Source organism: Rhinopithecus roxellana, chromosome 8, assembly GCF_007565055.1.
Source record: "Rhinopithecus roxellana isolate Shanxi Qingling chromosome 8, ASM756505v1, whole genome shotgun sequence".
Lineage (NCBI taxonomy): Eukaryota > Metazoa > Chordata > Mammalia > Primates > Cercopithecidae > Rhinopithecus > Rhinopithecus roxellana.
The window spans coordinates 136,004,330-136,022,886 of NC_044556.1; the positions used below are offsets into that span (position 1 = coordinate 136,004,330).

An 18,557-nucleotide genomic window follows, 5' to 3' on the forward strand; every position below is an offset into this window, starting at 1 on the left:
AACGAGTTCAATGAAAAGATGAGAAGAGAAGAATTGAAATAGGTTGATTAGAAGATAAATGATAAAGCATGGGAACATGCTTGCTCTGAGATTAACATTCTTGGGTCTCTCAGATCCATCATTTGATGTACATTGTCCCATTAGGATTTGAACAGGGACTTCATTTTTCTTCCCACTCCTCTCACAGTTTAAAGGTTCAGTTTATTCCAGTGCCACTCCTACACTGTCTTGTATTTAGAAATGACAGCATGATAATCTGTGTTTTAATACTCCCTTGAATGATAAGATTTCTATTCATTCTTATTTAATCTTGCTTTCCAGTAATTCATTTTGTGAACATAATTATCACCGTAACTCTGAAGTTACAGTTTTTTAAAAAAATTTTTTTATTCCAGGAGCAACATTTACTGTGAAAGCTCACATGCTTCTGTTTTTTTGGTACACGTTCTTCTATCTGAAACGTCTTTGGCAGTTTAGTAAATTGTAGGCATCAGTAGAATTATAAAGATAAAATGTCAATCAAAATATTGAGCAGGACTGTGTATACTGATACTAATTATCTATATTTCAAGGTTCAAATAAAAGCACGGGTTAACAAAGTCAGACCCTTTCTAAAATGCATTTAGGGAGCTAATTCTATGCATTATACAGTTCATCTCCATTATAACTTTCATTTGTGTGTGTGTGTGTGTGCGCGCGTGCATGTTTCTGTGGTTTTAGGAAATATATTTACATAGCTATGTTGGTTTTATCCTGTTAATTATTAATCCTGATGGTATGCCAGGACAGAGAGAGGTGTGGGGTAGAGATCAAACATAGGGGAAGTTAGCTTTATACACTTGTACTTTTAGAAGGTTTAGTTCTGGAATTATATTACTTGAAATGGGATGGGCTAGGCTTAAGTCAAGCTCAGGCTGAGTATGTTAAGTGTGCCTAGAATATGTCAAGATTGCTTTGAAAATCTTTCACCCATTTACTCACTAGTCATTTATCCATTCATTCATCAAACAACAATGGAACACCTACTAAGGACTCCAAAAAACAGAGATCTAGTAGGAGGAAATATAAATTATCATACATCTTATTGAATACCACAAAAGAATAAACAATATTCTGTAGGTGTCTAGAAGAATGGGAATTTTCTTCCTCTGATTATACAGTGTCTCATAAAGCTGCTTGCTTATACTCACAGAAGTTCCAGAAGGTAATAAAATGCCTCATGGGAGTTTGCATGAGTTTTTAGCCCAGGAATAATTGAGTTCAAATCTCTGCTTTTTCACTTACTAGTTGTGTGACCCTGAAAAAGGATTTTCAAAATGAGTCAATAAAACATGTTAAAAGTGATGTTTACCTTATCCACTGATATAAAAAATAAATAACATAATGTTTGTGACAATATTCTCTCAGCACTTGGCTCAGAGTAGACATTTATTGAATTAACACAGGTAGAGTGGCTTATTACCAAGAAAAGTGCTGATTAAATCAATAGGAGCTTTTATAGATTTAAATTCTTCAATTGTAAATTCTTCCATCATAAATGTTTATGGATTATTATTTTACATTTTTTCTATTTGGTATTCAGGTCAAAATGAAACTGCTACAGACTTTTAAAGGACTTAATTAATTAGTTAATTTATTTTTTTTGAGACAAGGTCTTACTCTGTAGCCCAGGCTGGAGTGCAGTGGCATAATCACGGTTCACTGCAGCCTCCACTTACCCAGAGCCCTCTGAGTAGCTGGGACCACATACCAGCTGTGTGCCACCACACCCCACACCCAGCTAATTTTTTCCTTTTTGTTTTTAGAGATGGGGATTTCCTCTGTTGCAAGGCTGGTCTTAAGCTGCTGGTCTTAAGAGATCTGCCCTCTTTGGCCTTCCAAACTGCTGAGATTACAGATACGAGTCACCATGCCTGGCAATTAACAGTCTAAAATGAAGTCTACATAAGTCAATCAAATGTATCATTCTAAAGTAGTACTGTCCAACAAATAGTGTGAGCTACGTATATAATTTCAAAAGCAGTTGAAATTAATTTCAATAATCTATTTATTTAACTGAATATATCCAAAATATTTCAATATGTCATCAATATAAAAATTAGCATTGCTTTAGTTTTTTAATTTAAATTTTAATTAAAATAAAATTAAAAAATTCAGTTTCTCATTTTTACCAGCCACATTTCAAGTGCTTAGTAGCCACATGAGGCTAGATAGTGGCTACTGTGTTAGTGCAGAGGTAAAGCATTTCTTTCATAGATCATTTTATTTATTATTATTATTTTGAGATGGAGTCTCTCTCTGTCACCCAGTCTGGAGTGCAGTGGCGCTATCTCAGCTCACTGCAACCTCCACCTCCTGGGTTCAAGTAATTCTCCTGCCTCAGCCTCCTGAGTAGCTGGGACTAGGGGCATGTCGCCATGTCCGGCCAATTTTTTTTTTTGTATTTTAGTAGAGACGGGTTTTTGCCATGTTGCCCAGGCTGGTCGCGAACTCCTAAGCTCAGGCAGTCTGCGCACCTCAGCCTCCCAAAGTGCTGGGATTACAGGTATGAGCCACTGCACCTGGCCTCACAGATCATTTTAATGGCCACTTATGATTTAAAATTATTAGGAAACCAAACTCAAATATCAGATAGGGAGCTTTTATAACAAGATAATACTGTATGTTAACTTCTTTTGGAAAAAGAATAAACTTACTTTTCTTTTCAGGACCTTCTATCCACAATGAGATAGACGCATAGCTTTATTAAGATATGAATTACTAGTTAACGTTTACTTTTAATTTTCAGTTAGCTAGAAGCAGAAAGGTAATAATTTAAATATACTGTATTATTTTGGGAAGAGTTTTGTTCCTGAGAACACTTATAATCAATATGATTACAATATAATCTGTATTTGCAGATTATATTGCAAATGTAAAATTTGGGGCAGAACAGTCATTTTTATTATAAAGAATACATTGATTTCCATAGCAGACAAAACATAATTAAGCTATATAGAGCACTCCTAAAGGATGTATAAGCACATCCAATCTTGGCTTCTGACATGTGTGAGTCAAAAGTGTTTCTTTTTTAAACATTTATTTTGTTTTTTAAGAGATAGCTTGCTATGTTGCCCAGGCTGGATGGGAATTCCTGGTTTCAAGGGATCCTCCCACCTCAGCCCCCCAAGTAACTGGGACAACAGGCATGTGCTACCATGCCTGGCTTAAAATGTTCTCTTTTTACTTGACATTCTCCAATTTTCTTGGCTGCTTTGAGACTTATTGTTAGTTCTTTCATAAAAGTCAAATAATTCATTTTAGAGTACATGATATTATAAAAGTCCAATAAATAAAATGATATTTGTGAAATTCTCTGTGGGGTTTTAGTTGTGTCAGCTCACCACACTCTTTCCTTTGATTATTAACCACTATTAAGCCTCATATACATAAAGCTCCAGTGTTTCACAAAGTGGCTTTTTTATTTCAGGAAACTAAGGTGCTTCTAATACTTACAGAAAAGGTTATTGACCATCTTGATTTTATTAACATGTGGTTAAACTGCTTTATTCAAATTTATAGGCTGAAAAATGTTTATAGTCTTAGGGACCCTATTTCAGTACATGATTTTTTTAGGGCTGCATTCAATTTTAGGTTGAGCCTGAAGTTCTGGGGAGATTCCAATTGGGCAAATTCATCTGGAGTCCCTTTCAAGGATTCTAGTGGTCTCTACAGTCTACTCCTGGGTAATGTTTCAGGATTCCTAGGGAAGTAGGCATCTATAGGTCCTCTTAGGGCAAATTTATACCTAAGTCAAAAGGCTCAGAGAGGGTCTCTCCCTCAATAACTGGACAAAGTTTATCATTCCTTCTATTCCTAATATGTGCCTCTAGATATTTCTTAGCTGTCCTCATGTTTGGCCTGTAGACAGAAAACTTCTCCTAGTGTGTTGGTACACATGTGACAATTAGTAAAAGACATTTAATCTCTCCTTAGAATTATACTACCATGGAGTTGTATTGTGTACTTGGCCACTCAACAAATGCTTGTAGAATGGATAAATTATATTGTGGTTCACACTCGGGTACACAGTGTCAGGTGCAGTTGAGAAATGTTTTTCTTTAAGCTTCTGAATATACAATAGGAATTTAAATTTTTTGAGCATCCCAGAATATCCATTACAAATTATACAAAATTGGCTGCAAGTAAAGATTATTTCTATCCAAGTATACCAAAATTACTAACATGTCTGTCTATTTCCCACTTTTCAATTACATAAATTTTCATTTAGGATCATTGTTGCACGATAACCCTCCAAATAACTGTTATGCAAAGGAAGTATGTTAAGTACCACTAAAGTGTAAAGCAGAGTAGAATACATCTGAAGAGTGAGGAAGCACATTTGACTGGAAAAAAAGCTTTAAGGAGGGGAAGGCATATTATCTCAACCATTGTGAGATAATAGTTTAATTTGAAAAATATTTAGTCAGTGATGACTTTAAGCCAGAAATGTGCTATGCACTGAGGATTCAAGGAATCAGCAAAGCACAGTTTCTTGCCATCAATGAGCTTATACAATAATGGAAGAATTTAGGCATGCATGTTTTGTTGAGCAGTGTTTGATGGTAGAGATAGAACAGTAGAAAGACTACTTGAATAAAAATTGTTATGGCATTAAGGCGTGAAGCAAGGGGAATATTAAAAGAACAGAAAGTAATCTCAGCTTAAAGGGAGCAATTTGTGGAGAAGGAGCAACAGGAGATAGAAAGCTAGAAAGATTATTTGATCCAACACAAGTAGTGAAATATTTTAATTAGGAACGTGATGTATATAGATTTTTACTGCAGGCAAAAGTTAAGTGGAAGGAAAAGCAGAAAATCAGATAGGAGTCTGTACATGTATAAAATTTGTGTTAAGAAAAGTGACTAGTAGGAAGTGAAGAGAAAAGGAAGGGACAGATTTAAGTCGAATGACTGACGACTGATTAGATGAAAGTAGAAGGAGGAGTCAAAAATGACTCAGGTTTTGAAACTAAATATGCAGATAGTACTGTAAACAAAAATAGAGATGACAAAGCAGAAAATATGAGTTCTGTTTTAGATGCACTAAATTGGAGATGCCTATAGAACACCCAGGAATAGAGTTCTAACAAGAAATTGAAAATGTAAAATTAGAACTTGAGAGATAAGTATGGTCAAAAGATACAAATATACAAGTTGTTGAGAGTGGTGTGATTTGTTAAACTAAATGCCTCTAAAATGCGTATAAATGATAGAAGGTAGGAGATAAGTTCTGCAAAAAGAGAAAGGACTGCTAACTCAATAAAATTTTGGGGAATCTATGGCTGGTGTATTTTCCAAAGTGAAGATCAGGTTACTACATCTTCTAGCCCCATGCAATTAAGAAAGTGATCTAATATTTAATGAGTCTCTCAGTTTTAGAGTAATTTTTTAACAGCTGATGCTCTGTTTCAACCTATTTAACAAATAAAGACTGTAAGTTTTGATTGGGATCCAGTACAAGAAAAGATTCTCTACTTCATCCAGGCTAGCTACATTGTAAACTATTCTTATACTTGGTTCTTATGACCCTGATTAGATCTATGGTGTTCACGGTATCTGTATCAGAATATGAGACTGTTGGAGCCTGGCGAAAGACCCAATAGGAAAATCAAATAGGATTTCCAGAGTTTAATGATAAAGCTTTACTCCTTTCATGGAATAACTATTTTCTTTCTGAGAAAGAGCTCTTACTTGTTGGACTCTGCTGCCATAAAGCCCACATGATCCCAAGCTGCCCTGCTTTTTATGTGATTGCTTATTCTAGGCCCTGAACTCCTTCAGGACAAGATATTTCAGCTTATTTGTTGGATGACCAAATCTTAGCCAGGTGTTCAGCAATTATTAATCGCTCAAATTATATTGATCAAAAGTCCATTCCCTTGGCCCTATAGTTATTGCTATCAGTCTGTCTGTCTGTCTATCTATCTATCTACTATTTTTGATGGAGAAGTAAAATTGGAAAGAGCACTAATATTTCAACAGCAGAGAAATGGTTGACTAAAGTATGGAATATAGACATAATAGAATGTTATTCCATTATTCAAACCTGTGGTTTTAAACAATGCTGATGACATGGAACCAAACAGGATGTAATTCTAAAATATAATGCATAAAACTGTAAATACAGCAAGCTCACAATTTCATGTACAAATCCACATAATTATGAAGGAAATAAACATGACAAGAATTCCTCTGAGGGTGCGAACAGTTTTTGTTTAGGAATACATATTGAGCCTATTCAAGTAGAAAATAAAACACACAGATTATGGGTTAATAGGAAAATGAAACAGAGTCAGAGTGAAAAGAATGACAAACAGAATGCATTTTATGTCAGATAGTCAGGGAAAGCTTCTCTGACAGGTACGAAGTGAGCAGAAGTTTGATGGAGTATAGAGACATGCCATGCTGGAAAGATTTAGTAAAAAGTGTGATGGAGTAGAGAGATCACCTTGATTAATTCCCAGGTGAGTAGTTAGCCTTAGCCATGGGTGCAGAGCCATGAGTGCAAGCAAGTGGTTCACGATTAAGGCAGGCATCTGGCTGCTTCTGCAGGTAGGTTAACAGGTATTGTGGTGGGAGTTTATAAACATTCTCTTCTAATTGCTCCTGTCTTCTCAATACAATAAGCAAGGTCATCAAATAAGAAAGAGAAAAAGTAAGAGAAGAGGGGGGTATATGAGATCATTGTGTAAGACAGGGGAGAGTAAATAGACATTTAATTTTAAACGTATATAGCTATTAGTTTGTGTGTTTTGGGTGAATTTATAAGTTATCCCTAAGTAAGCATTTTTCTAGTTCATATCACTTTACATCTCTTCCATCCCTTCTTGAACAAAGTGCCAAACTGCCAGAAAATAAAAGTGAAAACTTGCTCAGTTCTAAAACTCCCAAAGTACCTTGTTATAACCAAAATATTCAATTGTTTTTGCTGATGAGGTAATTGAATTTTTCTCTCCACTCAACAGGGTGGTGGTGATTGTCCAGAAATGAGTATCGGAGCTATAAAAATTGCCTTGGAAATTTCTCTTCCTGGTTCTTTCATCTATGTTTTCACTGATGCTCGGTCCAAAGATTACCGGCTCACCCATGAGGTTCTGCAACTTATCCAACAGAAACAGTCACAAGTGAGTAAGAATCAATCCCAACATACTGCATTCTGTCTAAATGCAGTAGGTAAGAGATTGCCTATCTTCTTTGACCATTCCATATGTGGTCAATAACAAAAATTATGACTATCCACATGTATGTTCTCCAATATGTATATGTCATCTAATTTAAACATATTAAACATAGATGTGATATTTATACATAGCATATGAATGCCTTGTTTTTCAGTATGGAGAAGACATGATTGGGGAATAATTAAGGTACTTGTTACCATTTTTTCCTTATAACTGACAAAACATAGGCCTAACCAAAAAAGAGTTATATTCCAATGTTATCTCTGACGTGGAATCATGCCTGAGTCAGAGTTATTCTTTGTATCAGCTATTGCTGCATGACAAACTTTTCAAACACTCAATGGTCTAAAACAATAAGCATTTATTTCTCACATGTTCACAGAGCTCAGTTGATCTAAGCCAGGCTTGCTCACTGGTGTGTCTGGGGAATAGTATAGGTTTTGCTTATCTAAGCTTGACTGTCAGGAGACCTGGCTTTGCCTCATAGTTGTCTTACCCTTAACAAGTTAAGTTAACTTAACATTAAGTTAGTTTAGGCATGTCCTTCTCATGGCCATGGCAGAAACACTTAAGAGCAAATGGAAATACACATAAGCCCTTTTGGGTCTCAGTCCAGACCTTGTAGAATGTCATTTTTGCTTCATAGTATTGGCCAAAGGAAGTTACATGGACAAGCTTAGATTCAAAGATGACAAAATAAGCTCTACCTCTTTTATAAGAAGAAATTCAGAATCTTTTAACTGAGTGATACAGGGAGGGGTGAGGAATTGAGGCCGTTCTGTGATCTAGCATAGTCATGGTCTCATTTCTACTTCTACAGCTTTTAGCCTACACTTCTGAAATAGAAATCACTATGTTCCTATCTGAGTTCACTATTAAACAGAGTATAAAGTCAATAATTATATATACATACATTTATACACACACACACTCACATATTCTACTTGCCCAGTAATGTGTTAACACAATAGGTACTCGATACGTATTTTTTTTATTTCTGGAAACCCTTTACACTGTTTCTTTTTTTTTTTTTTTTTTTTTTTTTCTTAATCATAGGTGGTATTTGTACTGACTGGAGATTGTGATGACAGGACCCATATTGGATATAAAGTCTATGAAGAAATTGCCTCTACAAGTTCCGGTCAAGTGTTCCATCTGGACAAAAAACAAGTTAATGAGGTCAGTTTAATAAAAGGAGTCTACTTTATTACCAGCTGCCTTATCAAAATCGGTTAGGCCAGCCTAATTATGACAGATTTGATTTCAAAAACAATTTTAACCAAAAGGTATTACTCCTAGGCCACAGTTCAATAAAGGCATTGAATAATGTGAAGTAATGTAGATATATTTAATGTTAATTTTTAGATTGTATTACTTATAGCAACAAACTGTTTAATTTAACTGTTTAATTTTATGGGAATCAAAAATTTTTGTTGTTGTTCAGTAAGGTCAATTTGTGTTTGTGATGAATAACTTTCATATGACTATTAAAATGAGGCTTAACTGGTTACTGAAGTAGAATGTGAAAAAGTTAATTATTGAGCAAAATTCTAATGTAAGAAAATTTAGTATTTTCTTTTTTTTCTTTTTTTTTTTGAGATGGAGTCTTGCTCTGTCGCCCAGGCTGGAGTGCAGTGGCCGGATCCCAGCTCACTGCAAGCTCCGCCTCCTGGGTTTACGCCATTCTCCTGCCTCAGCCTACCGAGTAGCTGGGACTACAGGCGCCCGCCACCTCACCTGGCTAGTTTTTTGTATTTTTTTAGTAGAGATGGGGTTTCACCATGTTAGCCAGGATGGTCTCGATCTCCTGACCTTGTTGTGACCCGCCCGTCTCGGCCTCCCAAAGTGCTGGGATTACAGGCTTGAGCCACCGCGCCTGGCCAGTATTTTCTTAAAAATTCCTTTAGATAGGTTTAATTGTCATAATTTTTTTTTTTTTTTTTTTTTTTTTTTTTTTTTTTTTTTTTTTTGAGACGGAGTCTCACTCTGTCCCCCAGGCTGGAGTGCAGTGGCACAATCTCAGCTCACTGCAAGCTCTGCCTCCCGGGTTCATGATATTCTCCTGCCTCAGCCTCCCGAGTAGCTGGGACTACAGGTGCCAACCACCATGCCTGGCTAATGTTTTTGTATTTTTAGTAGAGACGGGGTTTCACCATGTTAGCCAGGATTATCTCGATCTCCTGACCTCGTGATCTGCCCGCCTCGGCCTCCCAAAGTGCTGGGATTACAGGCATGAGCCACCATGCCCGGCCCATAATTTCTTCTTTGTCCATTTTGCTGTCTTTCCTTGGCCTCACTCAAGATAATGACATTATTTTAAACCGGTTTATATATTTGGCTGTCATTTAAGTTTCTAGGAACATACCAATACAAAGATAAGGGCATTTTAAAATTTATTTTTATTTTTTGTTTAGTCCTATTTTTTTTTTTTTTTAAGTGCTGGGGTACATGTGCAAGATATACAGCTTTGTTACATAGGTAAACGTGTGCCATGGCGTAATTCACATTTGATTCCTGTGGTCACTGTATCTCTACAAGTTCTATTAATTTCATGACAGACTCCTTTGTGTCTTAAATGAAATGGTTCACTAGTTCTCTTATAGCTTAAGAGTTCTTATTATATCAAGGTAGAACTAATAGGACATTACAAATTTCTAGAGGAAACAATCTAGTGAAAATTTTTTTAATCAACATATTGAAATATATAGATCTGTAAAATTAATCTAAAAATGTATTCTTGGAAGAAACAGCTTTAGAGAGGGTTATGGCTTGATTTTAGATTGTGTCCACTCTAGTGACTCAGAAATTCCTGGGCAGGGTCTGATGACTACACAGCGAGCCCTCAACAGTTAATTTGCATCAATGTTTGCATGAGAATTTGGGAACCTGGGAAAAAAGGGGTTGGGGAACAGTGCAGGGCTCTCTCAGACACTGGGTTCCTTGTCCTATCCCATACGCTGTACTTGAACCTAAAGAAGGAATAGCTGCTGATAGAAATTGTCTTCAATATGGAATTCTGTAAGACTCTAGGGTATAGTGAGCAGCATTAAGTGGGACTTAAGGGAGGAAGACTATCATTTTCTCCTACATCAGCTTGTACATCACTTGCTTAGAGTTTTGTGAGGTTCTGGGTGGGAGGTGGTGTTGGTGTGCAGTGGAGAGAGATAGTGTCGGGGTCAGTATGCTGAGTATGCCATGCCTAGTGGACATGGTCATTCCCAGCAGAAGTACTATAGAAGAGGCAAGAAGACACATGGCTGGCACCTAAGCTTTTGAAAGAATAGTTGCTCAATGAGACCTGTTTGTGTGTTTGTGAATAGTCAGACACCAGTTAGAGATTCCCAAAACAGGGTGAGCACAGTGGCTCACACCTAATCCCAGCACTTTGGGAGGCCGAGGCAGGTGGATCATGAGGTCAGGAGTTCGAGACCAGCCTGGCCAACATGGTGAAACCCTGTCTCTACTAAAAACACAAAAATTAGCTGGGCATGGTGGCATGTACCTGTAGTCCCAGCTGCTCAGGGAGGCTGAGGCAGGAGAATCGGTTGAATCTGGGAGGTGGAGGTAGCAGTGAGCCGAGACCACACCACTGCACTCCAGTCTGGGCAACAGAGTGAGTCTCCATCTTAAAAAAAAAAAAAAAAAAAAAGGGCCAGGTGCGGTGGCTCAAGCCTGTAATCCCAGCACTTTGGGAGGCCGAGACGGGCGGATCACGAGGTCAGGAGATCGAGACCATCCTGGCTAACACGGTGAAACCCCGTCTCTACTAAAAATACAAAAATTAGCCGGGCGAGGTGGCGGGTGCCTGTAGTCCCAGCTACTTGGGAGGCTGAGGCAGGAGAATGGCGTAAACCCGGGAGGAGGAGCTTGCAGTGAGCTGAGATCCGGCCACTGCACTCCGGCCTGGGCGACAGAGCGAGACTCCGCCTCAAAAACAAAAAAAAAAAAAAAAAAAAAATTCCTCAAACAAATGGGTTTAAATTTAAGAAGAACCATAGGACTTTATTAGTAGTGGGTTTCAGAGCCAGAAAAAACAACAACAACGACAAAAAAAAAAAAAAAAAAAAAAAAAAAAAAAAAAAAAAAAAGTGTGTCCTGGGAATGTGACTCCATTTATGACCACATAACCGAGGAAAATTGAGTTACATAAAATCGAAATAATATAGTGCAGTTAAATGAAGAAACTAAGCCCTATAGAGAAACTATAAGCCCTAGAACCTTTATTAAGTGGCATGTGATATTGTTTGGCTGTGTCTCCCCCTGCCACCCCCCAATCAGTTCTCATCTTGAATTGTAATTCCCATAATCCCCACATGTCATTGGAGGGACCTCATTGGAGGTGATTAGATTATGGGGGCTCTTCCCCCATGCTTTTCTCATGATAGCGAGTGGAGTTCTCACAAGATCTGATGGTTGTATAAGGGGCCTTTCCCTGCTTCACTCAGCACTTCTCTCTCCTGCCACTGTGTAAAGAAGGATGTGTTTGCTTCCCCTTCCGTCATGATTGTAAGTTTTCTAAGGCCTCCCCAGCCATGCAGAACTGTGAGTCAATTAAACCTCTTTCCTTTGTAAATTACCCAGTCTCAGGCAGTTCTTTATAGCTACATGAGAAAGGACTAATACAGCATGATATTATACATAATTTTTATAGTTCTAATAATTTTTAATAATTCTGACAATTACTAGATACTTTGTAAGAATAATAATTTATAAAAACTTGGTGTAAATTCGGAAAATTTTATAAATATGGATATATTACAGAAACTTAACCCACTGGCTTGTTGTTAGTGTTTCTCTCCTGGATCATCAACTGATATTGTAATCTTTAAATTTAGCTTTAGCAGAATAGCACTAGAAAGAAGCATTGCTAAAGTTGTCCATTTTTATAAACTAGAGTTTGATGCTGACAATAGGGCTGAGCCTTTATTTATCTATCCATCATAGCAATTCTTACCACCTCACTAATTGGTGCAGGAAAGGATGTTTGATTTACTTTGGGCTAATGAGACCAAAGGAATTTTAGCTAGGAGTATCTTGGATTAAGTCAACAATCAAACCCATCCTACTGCTAAACCACCAGAGTTCAGGAAATTATCTTTTTGTTCAAGCCAATTTGAGTTGAGTATTCAGTTACCTTAAAGTAAATGCATCCTAAATGATAAAACTTGTATATTTCTTTGTGACATGGGATCTGTGAGTCCCAGTTTCCCTGTTTGTAAAATGGAGACAATAGAATTATCCTTTTCAGAAATTTGCTCTAAGGTTAAGTGAGATAATGCACTTAAATGTTCCACACAAGGTCTGGCACAGAGCAGTGCCCAACAAATATTAACTAGTGTTATTATAACACTGGTAGTGTTGGTATTATGCTTTTAAAATGAGGAAAATTGTACCATCATGTTTGCTAGAAATTAGATGCCTGATTGTTACTGGGAAATAAATCTGAGTAGGAGAATCCAGGAAGAGGTTGGACAGTTTTCAATGTGTGTGAAAAAAAAAGATATTGTGAAGCTCCTATTGGAACTGTATAAGTCAATATTCCTTAAAGAAAGCTACCACCATGGAAGATTTTGTTAATAGGAAGCATTGTGACAGTGTTAAAATTGTATTTGCAAAATTTTGGCATGTAATTGAGTCATTTCTTTTTTCTCACTGTTCCAAATTATTCTATTATGAAAACATTACTGAACTCTAGGGAAAATAGATGCTATACTGGAATCTTCACATTTAATAGACACAAGAACTGCAGGGAAGCCACACATGCACTGAGTCCTTTCGTTTTACTCAAGACTTTTCATCTACTGTTTCTAAAGGAAAGTGCAGTATTATATTTTACTCTCTTAACCTATTTAATCAGTTTCTTAACCTGGGGGATATATTTTATATCAACTCTCTCTTGAGATAAGTGAAGTTTTTACTGCGTTCTGTTTTTACTTTTTTTTAAAGAACAATGATTAAGTAGAAGATCTAGGACTCTTTCATCTTTATTTAACATAAAAGGGAAACCAAAGTGAAGAAATTATTTGGCCAAGCATCAGTGGTCTATAAATCACTGTATGGTATTACATTTTGGAAACGCAATTTACAATACATCTCAAGGATGTCCTTAATTCACCTTTGAATACAGACAAGGAACTAAACTATTGCAGTGTTACTCCTTTATTTATATGCTGGGTGGGTTGTCAGTTGATTTAATTAATGCTTCCTTTTGGTGTAAGAAAAAGTCCAAGCTGGAAATCTCAAAGTTTCTTACAGATGCTATATCCCTGTGTCAAAGAAGCTAACACAAAAGACCCACTGTTATTTAGATAATTTTCTTGTCCTGAGCTTCCCTATCCTTTTTCCCACCTCCCCCAACTCATGTCCTGTAACATTCCCTTCCCTCGAAAAAATCTTACCAGCCTGTTTTATTGGTCTGATTCCAATAGATGCTAACATTACAATAAAAACATTTCTTTTTTTATTTTTTAAAGTTTTGTGGGTGCATAGTAGGTGTATATATTTATGGGTCCATGAGATGTTTTGATACAGGCATGCAATATGAAATAAGCACATTATGGATAATGGTGTATCTATCGTCTCAAGCAGGTATCTTTGAGTTACAAACAACCCAATTATACTCTTTAAGTTGTTTTCAAATGTACAATTAAACAATAAATAGCATTTCAATAAATAATTAGTTCTGTAATTATCTATTACAGAGGCAGGGTATCAGTAACTGAAGCTCTATAACGATGGAACCAGGGTAATATGTACCCAACCCCTTCCTATTTCCTGGTGCCTTTCATTCTCCCAAATCCAACTGGAAGCTAGGGAACCAAGGAGCCCTGTTGAGGCGTTCCATAAAAGTCAGCATCCCAGGCCGCGGTCACGTCTGTAATCCCAGCACTTTGGGAGGCCGAGGCGGGCGGATCACGAGGTCAAGAGATAGAGACCATCCTGACCAACATGGCAAAATCCCGTCTCTACTGAAATACAAAAATTAGCTGGGCATGGTGGCATGCGCCTGTAGTCCCAGCTACTGGGGAGACTGAGGCAGGAGAATCACTTGAGCCCCCAGGAGGCAGAAGTTGCAGTGAGCCGAGATCGTGCCACTGCACTCCAGCCTGGGTGACAGAGCGAGACTCTGTCTCAAAAAAAAAAAAAGATCAGCATCCCAGGGTGCAAAGTCAGATGGAAATGATTATTAGAGAATGAAGCTGGAGGGGCAAACAGAAAACATTCAGCACAAGCAGTATTGTGTGGTAGTTAAGACTAATGCTCTGGGACCATGGCACATATCCCAGCCATATGACCTTAGATATTTTCTGTGTGTCAGTTTCCTTATCTGTAAGTGGAGATGAATGATAGTTCCTACTTCATAGTGTTGTTGGGTTTAGAACATATTAATAAATATTAACTGCTATTATTTTTATTTAGTGATACATGCTAGTCAAAATGTTCTAGTGATCTTTTTTGGTTTTCTAATAGGAAGAGGAGAGTTGAGCTTACTAGGTATTTCAAAGGAAATAAACTGAACCCAGGAAAATAAAGTGACAATTTGCAACACATCCATGAAAAATTCAAATCCTGGCAATGAAAAGCCTCATAGATTAGAGAGTACTGGACTTATTTCTCTTGTTAGTTTCTTCCGTGAGTTCAATACTTACATGAGAAAAAACGGTAAACTTTGCTGGCATATGAATTTGGCATAGCCTCTTCCTACTATTTTGGCTAATGGCCATTTAGGACTAGACTTTAGACCATTTAGGACTAGACTTTAGCCTTCTGCATATGGCTCAATGATGAGACTCTGAAACTTGGGGTTTTGGACAATTAGTGCTCTAAAATGAGATATCTACCATTTTGTTTTTCCCCATTCCCGAGTTTCACTCTAGAAATTATTCCAAAAACAAAACCTTACTGCTGACCTTGAAAATAAGTAGAAACGGGTGTTTCCTCTGAAATTTGAAAATGTATCAGGGACAATTATAATGTTCTAGAGAGCTACAGGAAATGTGTGAAAACAATGTGTAAATGTTTCCACTTATCCCTTCTATGAATTCACCTGTGGAAAATAGAACAGAGATGTTCAGAGCCGATTCTTTAAAATAAATGTATGTCTCCACATCGACAAACACAACAGAAAAGGAATGCGTCCCTGAAGTTCAGTTTCAGTGGAATGCTTTCTTTCTCTTTTTTTTGTGCTAAGATTGACATGTTATCTGTATGAGTATGTGCTAGGAATGCTAATGTTCCCGTCACATAGTTACCTTTTCACTCCCAGGCACCTGGGAGTGCTTATAGGTCACGAATATGCTTAAATGAAGCCATGTGTACTTCATGTTTCCATTTGTTTAGATAAAATAAAACATGAAGTCCTAAATTGCTTAAAAAGTATCTTTGCCTGTAGGTTTCTGAGCCTGTGAACAGTTTTTGTAATGACATTTAAAGAGTACAAATATTTCTCACAAATGTTGGGGGGAGAGGATGGATGGAGATGACTGCTCTCAACAGAATATCATTTAGAAAAAATATACCAGAAGTCAAGCAGAGCTCTCCTGCAAGTCTGAAACAGCAGGGGATGGGACCAGATATGGGATGGAGAGTGGGGAATACATGATTTAAAAGGATAAACCCTGCAAAATGAGAGTGCCTATCTTTCATTTCATGATTTTGTATATGGACTCTGGGAACTGTTTTGAAGCACTAGTTATAAACTGCAGCAATACATTCTGTAATGTGCAGTGGGATCATCTCTATACAACAGAACTCATTGCCTGTGAAACGTACGTTTCAGTATGAAAGTATTATCCCATAAGACAACCATGGTATCTGATCCCTAATATAAAAATCAGAAAACAGAATGGACATCACTCATTAAAGCTTCTTCCTAAAATACCAAAAAAGCACAGAAGACCTATCTTTAAGGAGAAAGAAGCTTATATAAATGCTTCAAGGAATATTTCTTAGAAAAGAAGGAAATGTTACTTAAGGATAAACACTAGCCAGTAAGTTGGATGCTTTTCAACAGGACCAAATCAGATAGAAAAAGAAATAAACCTATTTGTTTAGCTGACTCTATTTTGATTAGAAGCTAAATAAAATATCAAGTTTGACTATGCGATGTTAGAGATAACTGAATCAGTCAATTACCTGCATAGCTAATTCTGGGTTTGTAAAAATCTTAACTACCGAAAAGTTACTGTGTCAACCTCAAAGTCTTTGAAAAATCTCATGAATAATCCACACTGTCTCGAAAGAGAGTACCTGTTCTCCCCATTTGGTCTTTATTTTTACTGGAGTTGTGGTGGAAACTAAAGATTTGATTTGAGAAAAATAGTCCCAAATGCTTGATATTTAAAACTGAAACAACTTGTTAGCCTTTGAAATTGCTGACCATGATCTCTTGAAGAGTTTACCCATTGGGAACTGCAAAGGAACACAGGGAACATAAAAAAAATTGCATCAATGATGAGACAAATAAAATTCTACTGAGCAGTTTTCAACAGCCTCAACAATTTGGATATTTCCTTTCGTATTTTATATATTTAATTTTAAGATATTCCTTTTCAAGTTTTTTTGTTAAAAAGCACCTATGATTGAATAATAAGCAACTAATTCTATCTCACAGAAAGTAGAAAAATGCAAAAGTTTTGTTATTACATCTTTTCTGCTGAACAAGAATTGCCTGCTGCCCTTACATTTATGTAATTGAGGGGAAAACACAATAGTATTATTTCTTTAATAATGATAATTGAATAATTTGGGCCAAATTGGCTGTTGTTAATCTCTAGACATAGAAGATCTTATATAATTATACAACTTATGTAACTTACTTTTCATAATTACCTACCCAGGAACTCCATTATATAATTGCTATTCATCTGAAAGAAAAAGTTGTAACTTTTGTACTAAACACAGCAGGTACATACTGTTTTAAAGTAGGAAACTCTTGGCTATTATCTCTAGCAGAAATAATTGTATCAATTAAAGATAATTTAAATCTTTGGAAAAAACATATGAATTTTTTTAAAGCAGTTTAAACCATTTAGTATACAAAGTATGAAGAAAACTGAAGGTCTTATTTTAAATATTTCTGTATATTATGAACCAATGGATGGCTTTGAAAACAGTGAGCTTACCTAATGAAGCAGCAAGCAGTTCCATGAAAATATTAAGTTACAAATGCCATTTAAATACTAAACATATATCATGATTTGTCATTGCTTGCATTTGGTTCAACCTAAAAATATACATCAAGGACCATCTAGTTTTGGCTTCTGATTCTGCAATAGCAAAGAGTTAAGAGTCAAAGTAAGGGAAGTTTTATCTGAGAAATTTTCTTATGACCCAGGATAAATAAATGGAAACAGAGTCTATGCTTCGTATATTTTCCAGGTTTCCTTATGCATTCCAAGAATGAATTGACTGTAATAGGGTTATAAAAGCAAAATCTTTTGAGAGATGGTATGAGCTACTTTTGAGAGTTCCCTTGTAATGTTTTGGTCATGATTTGGCTTTGCGACAAAAATTACAAATGGTTTTCTCTTTCTTGTTGCAGACCCCAGAAGAAAAATGTACTTTAAAATCATATACCACAAAATTTAAACAGCTTTGGTATGAGTGATTGAATGAAGAGAAAGGAAACAAAATTTCAGAATTCTAGTCATAATTTTAAATAGACACAAGAAATTTATGTACTTTAAAATATGATTGTTGGGTTATTTCATTAACTTCTTTTTATTATGAACTTAGGAAAAAGACACATGATATAGTTAAACCATTTAAAATTTGAGTATCAGTGCCATCTGTAGAAAGGAAGAAAGTCTTCAGGAACTAGTGAATGCATTTGTGAAAATTTGGCCATTATTTATTCAAATAATATTTATTAAATTAACAAATTAATGCAATAATATTATAATATAATACAATAAATTTAAATAATACATTAATAAAAACAAGTAACATTATTAATTTGAACAATGTTTCTTAAAAGTATATGTCTGGTAAGATTGCAGTTTAAAAATATATTCATTTACATTTATGTATGCATATTTCTAGACAAATGAAAAAGTCATACCTAAAAATGTTGATAATGGCAACCACTGGATAGTATGATTATGGATAATTTTAGTATTTTTTCTTTTACGTCTTACCTTATTGTTTACTGCATAGGTATTATTTTTAAAATAAATAAAAATAGTGAAGACATTACCACTAACAAAAAAAATTTCAAACACACTTCATATACTCTTGTTACAGGTTTATAAGCAAGACTGTATGCTATGAGCTATGAGGATGTAAGAACAAATCAGACATAGATATGATGTCTCAAGATGCCAGATTTTGGAAT

At 36.0% G+C, this 18,557-nt stretch overlaps 1 protein-coding gene across 1 annotated transcript in view; it reads left to right on the forward strand.

Annotated features, from left to right (window-relative positions):
* HMCN1 (hemicentin 1) overlaps positions 1-18,557 on the forward strand; it is a 470,019-nt gene that overhangs the window by 123,354 nt on the left and 328,108 nt on the right. The window contains 2 exon segments of the mRNA XM_030936855.1: positions 7,007-7,165; positions 8,279-8,401. Coding sequence (XP_030792715.1) covers positions 7,007-7,165; positions 8,279-8,401 — 282 coding nt within the window.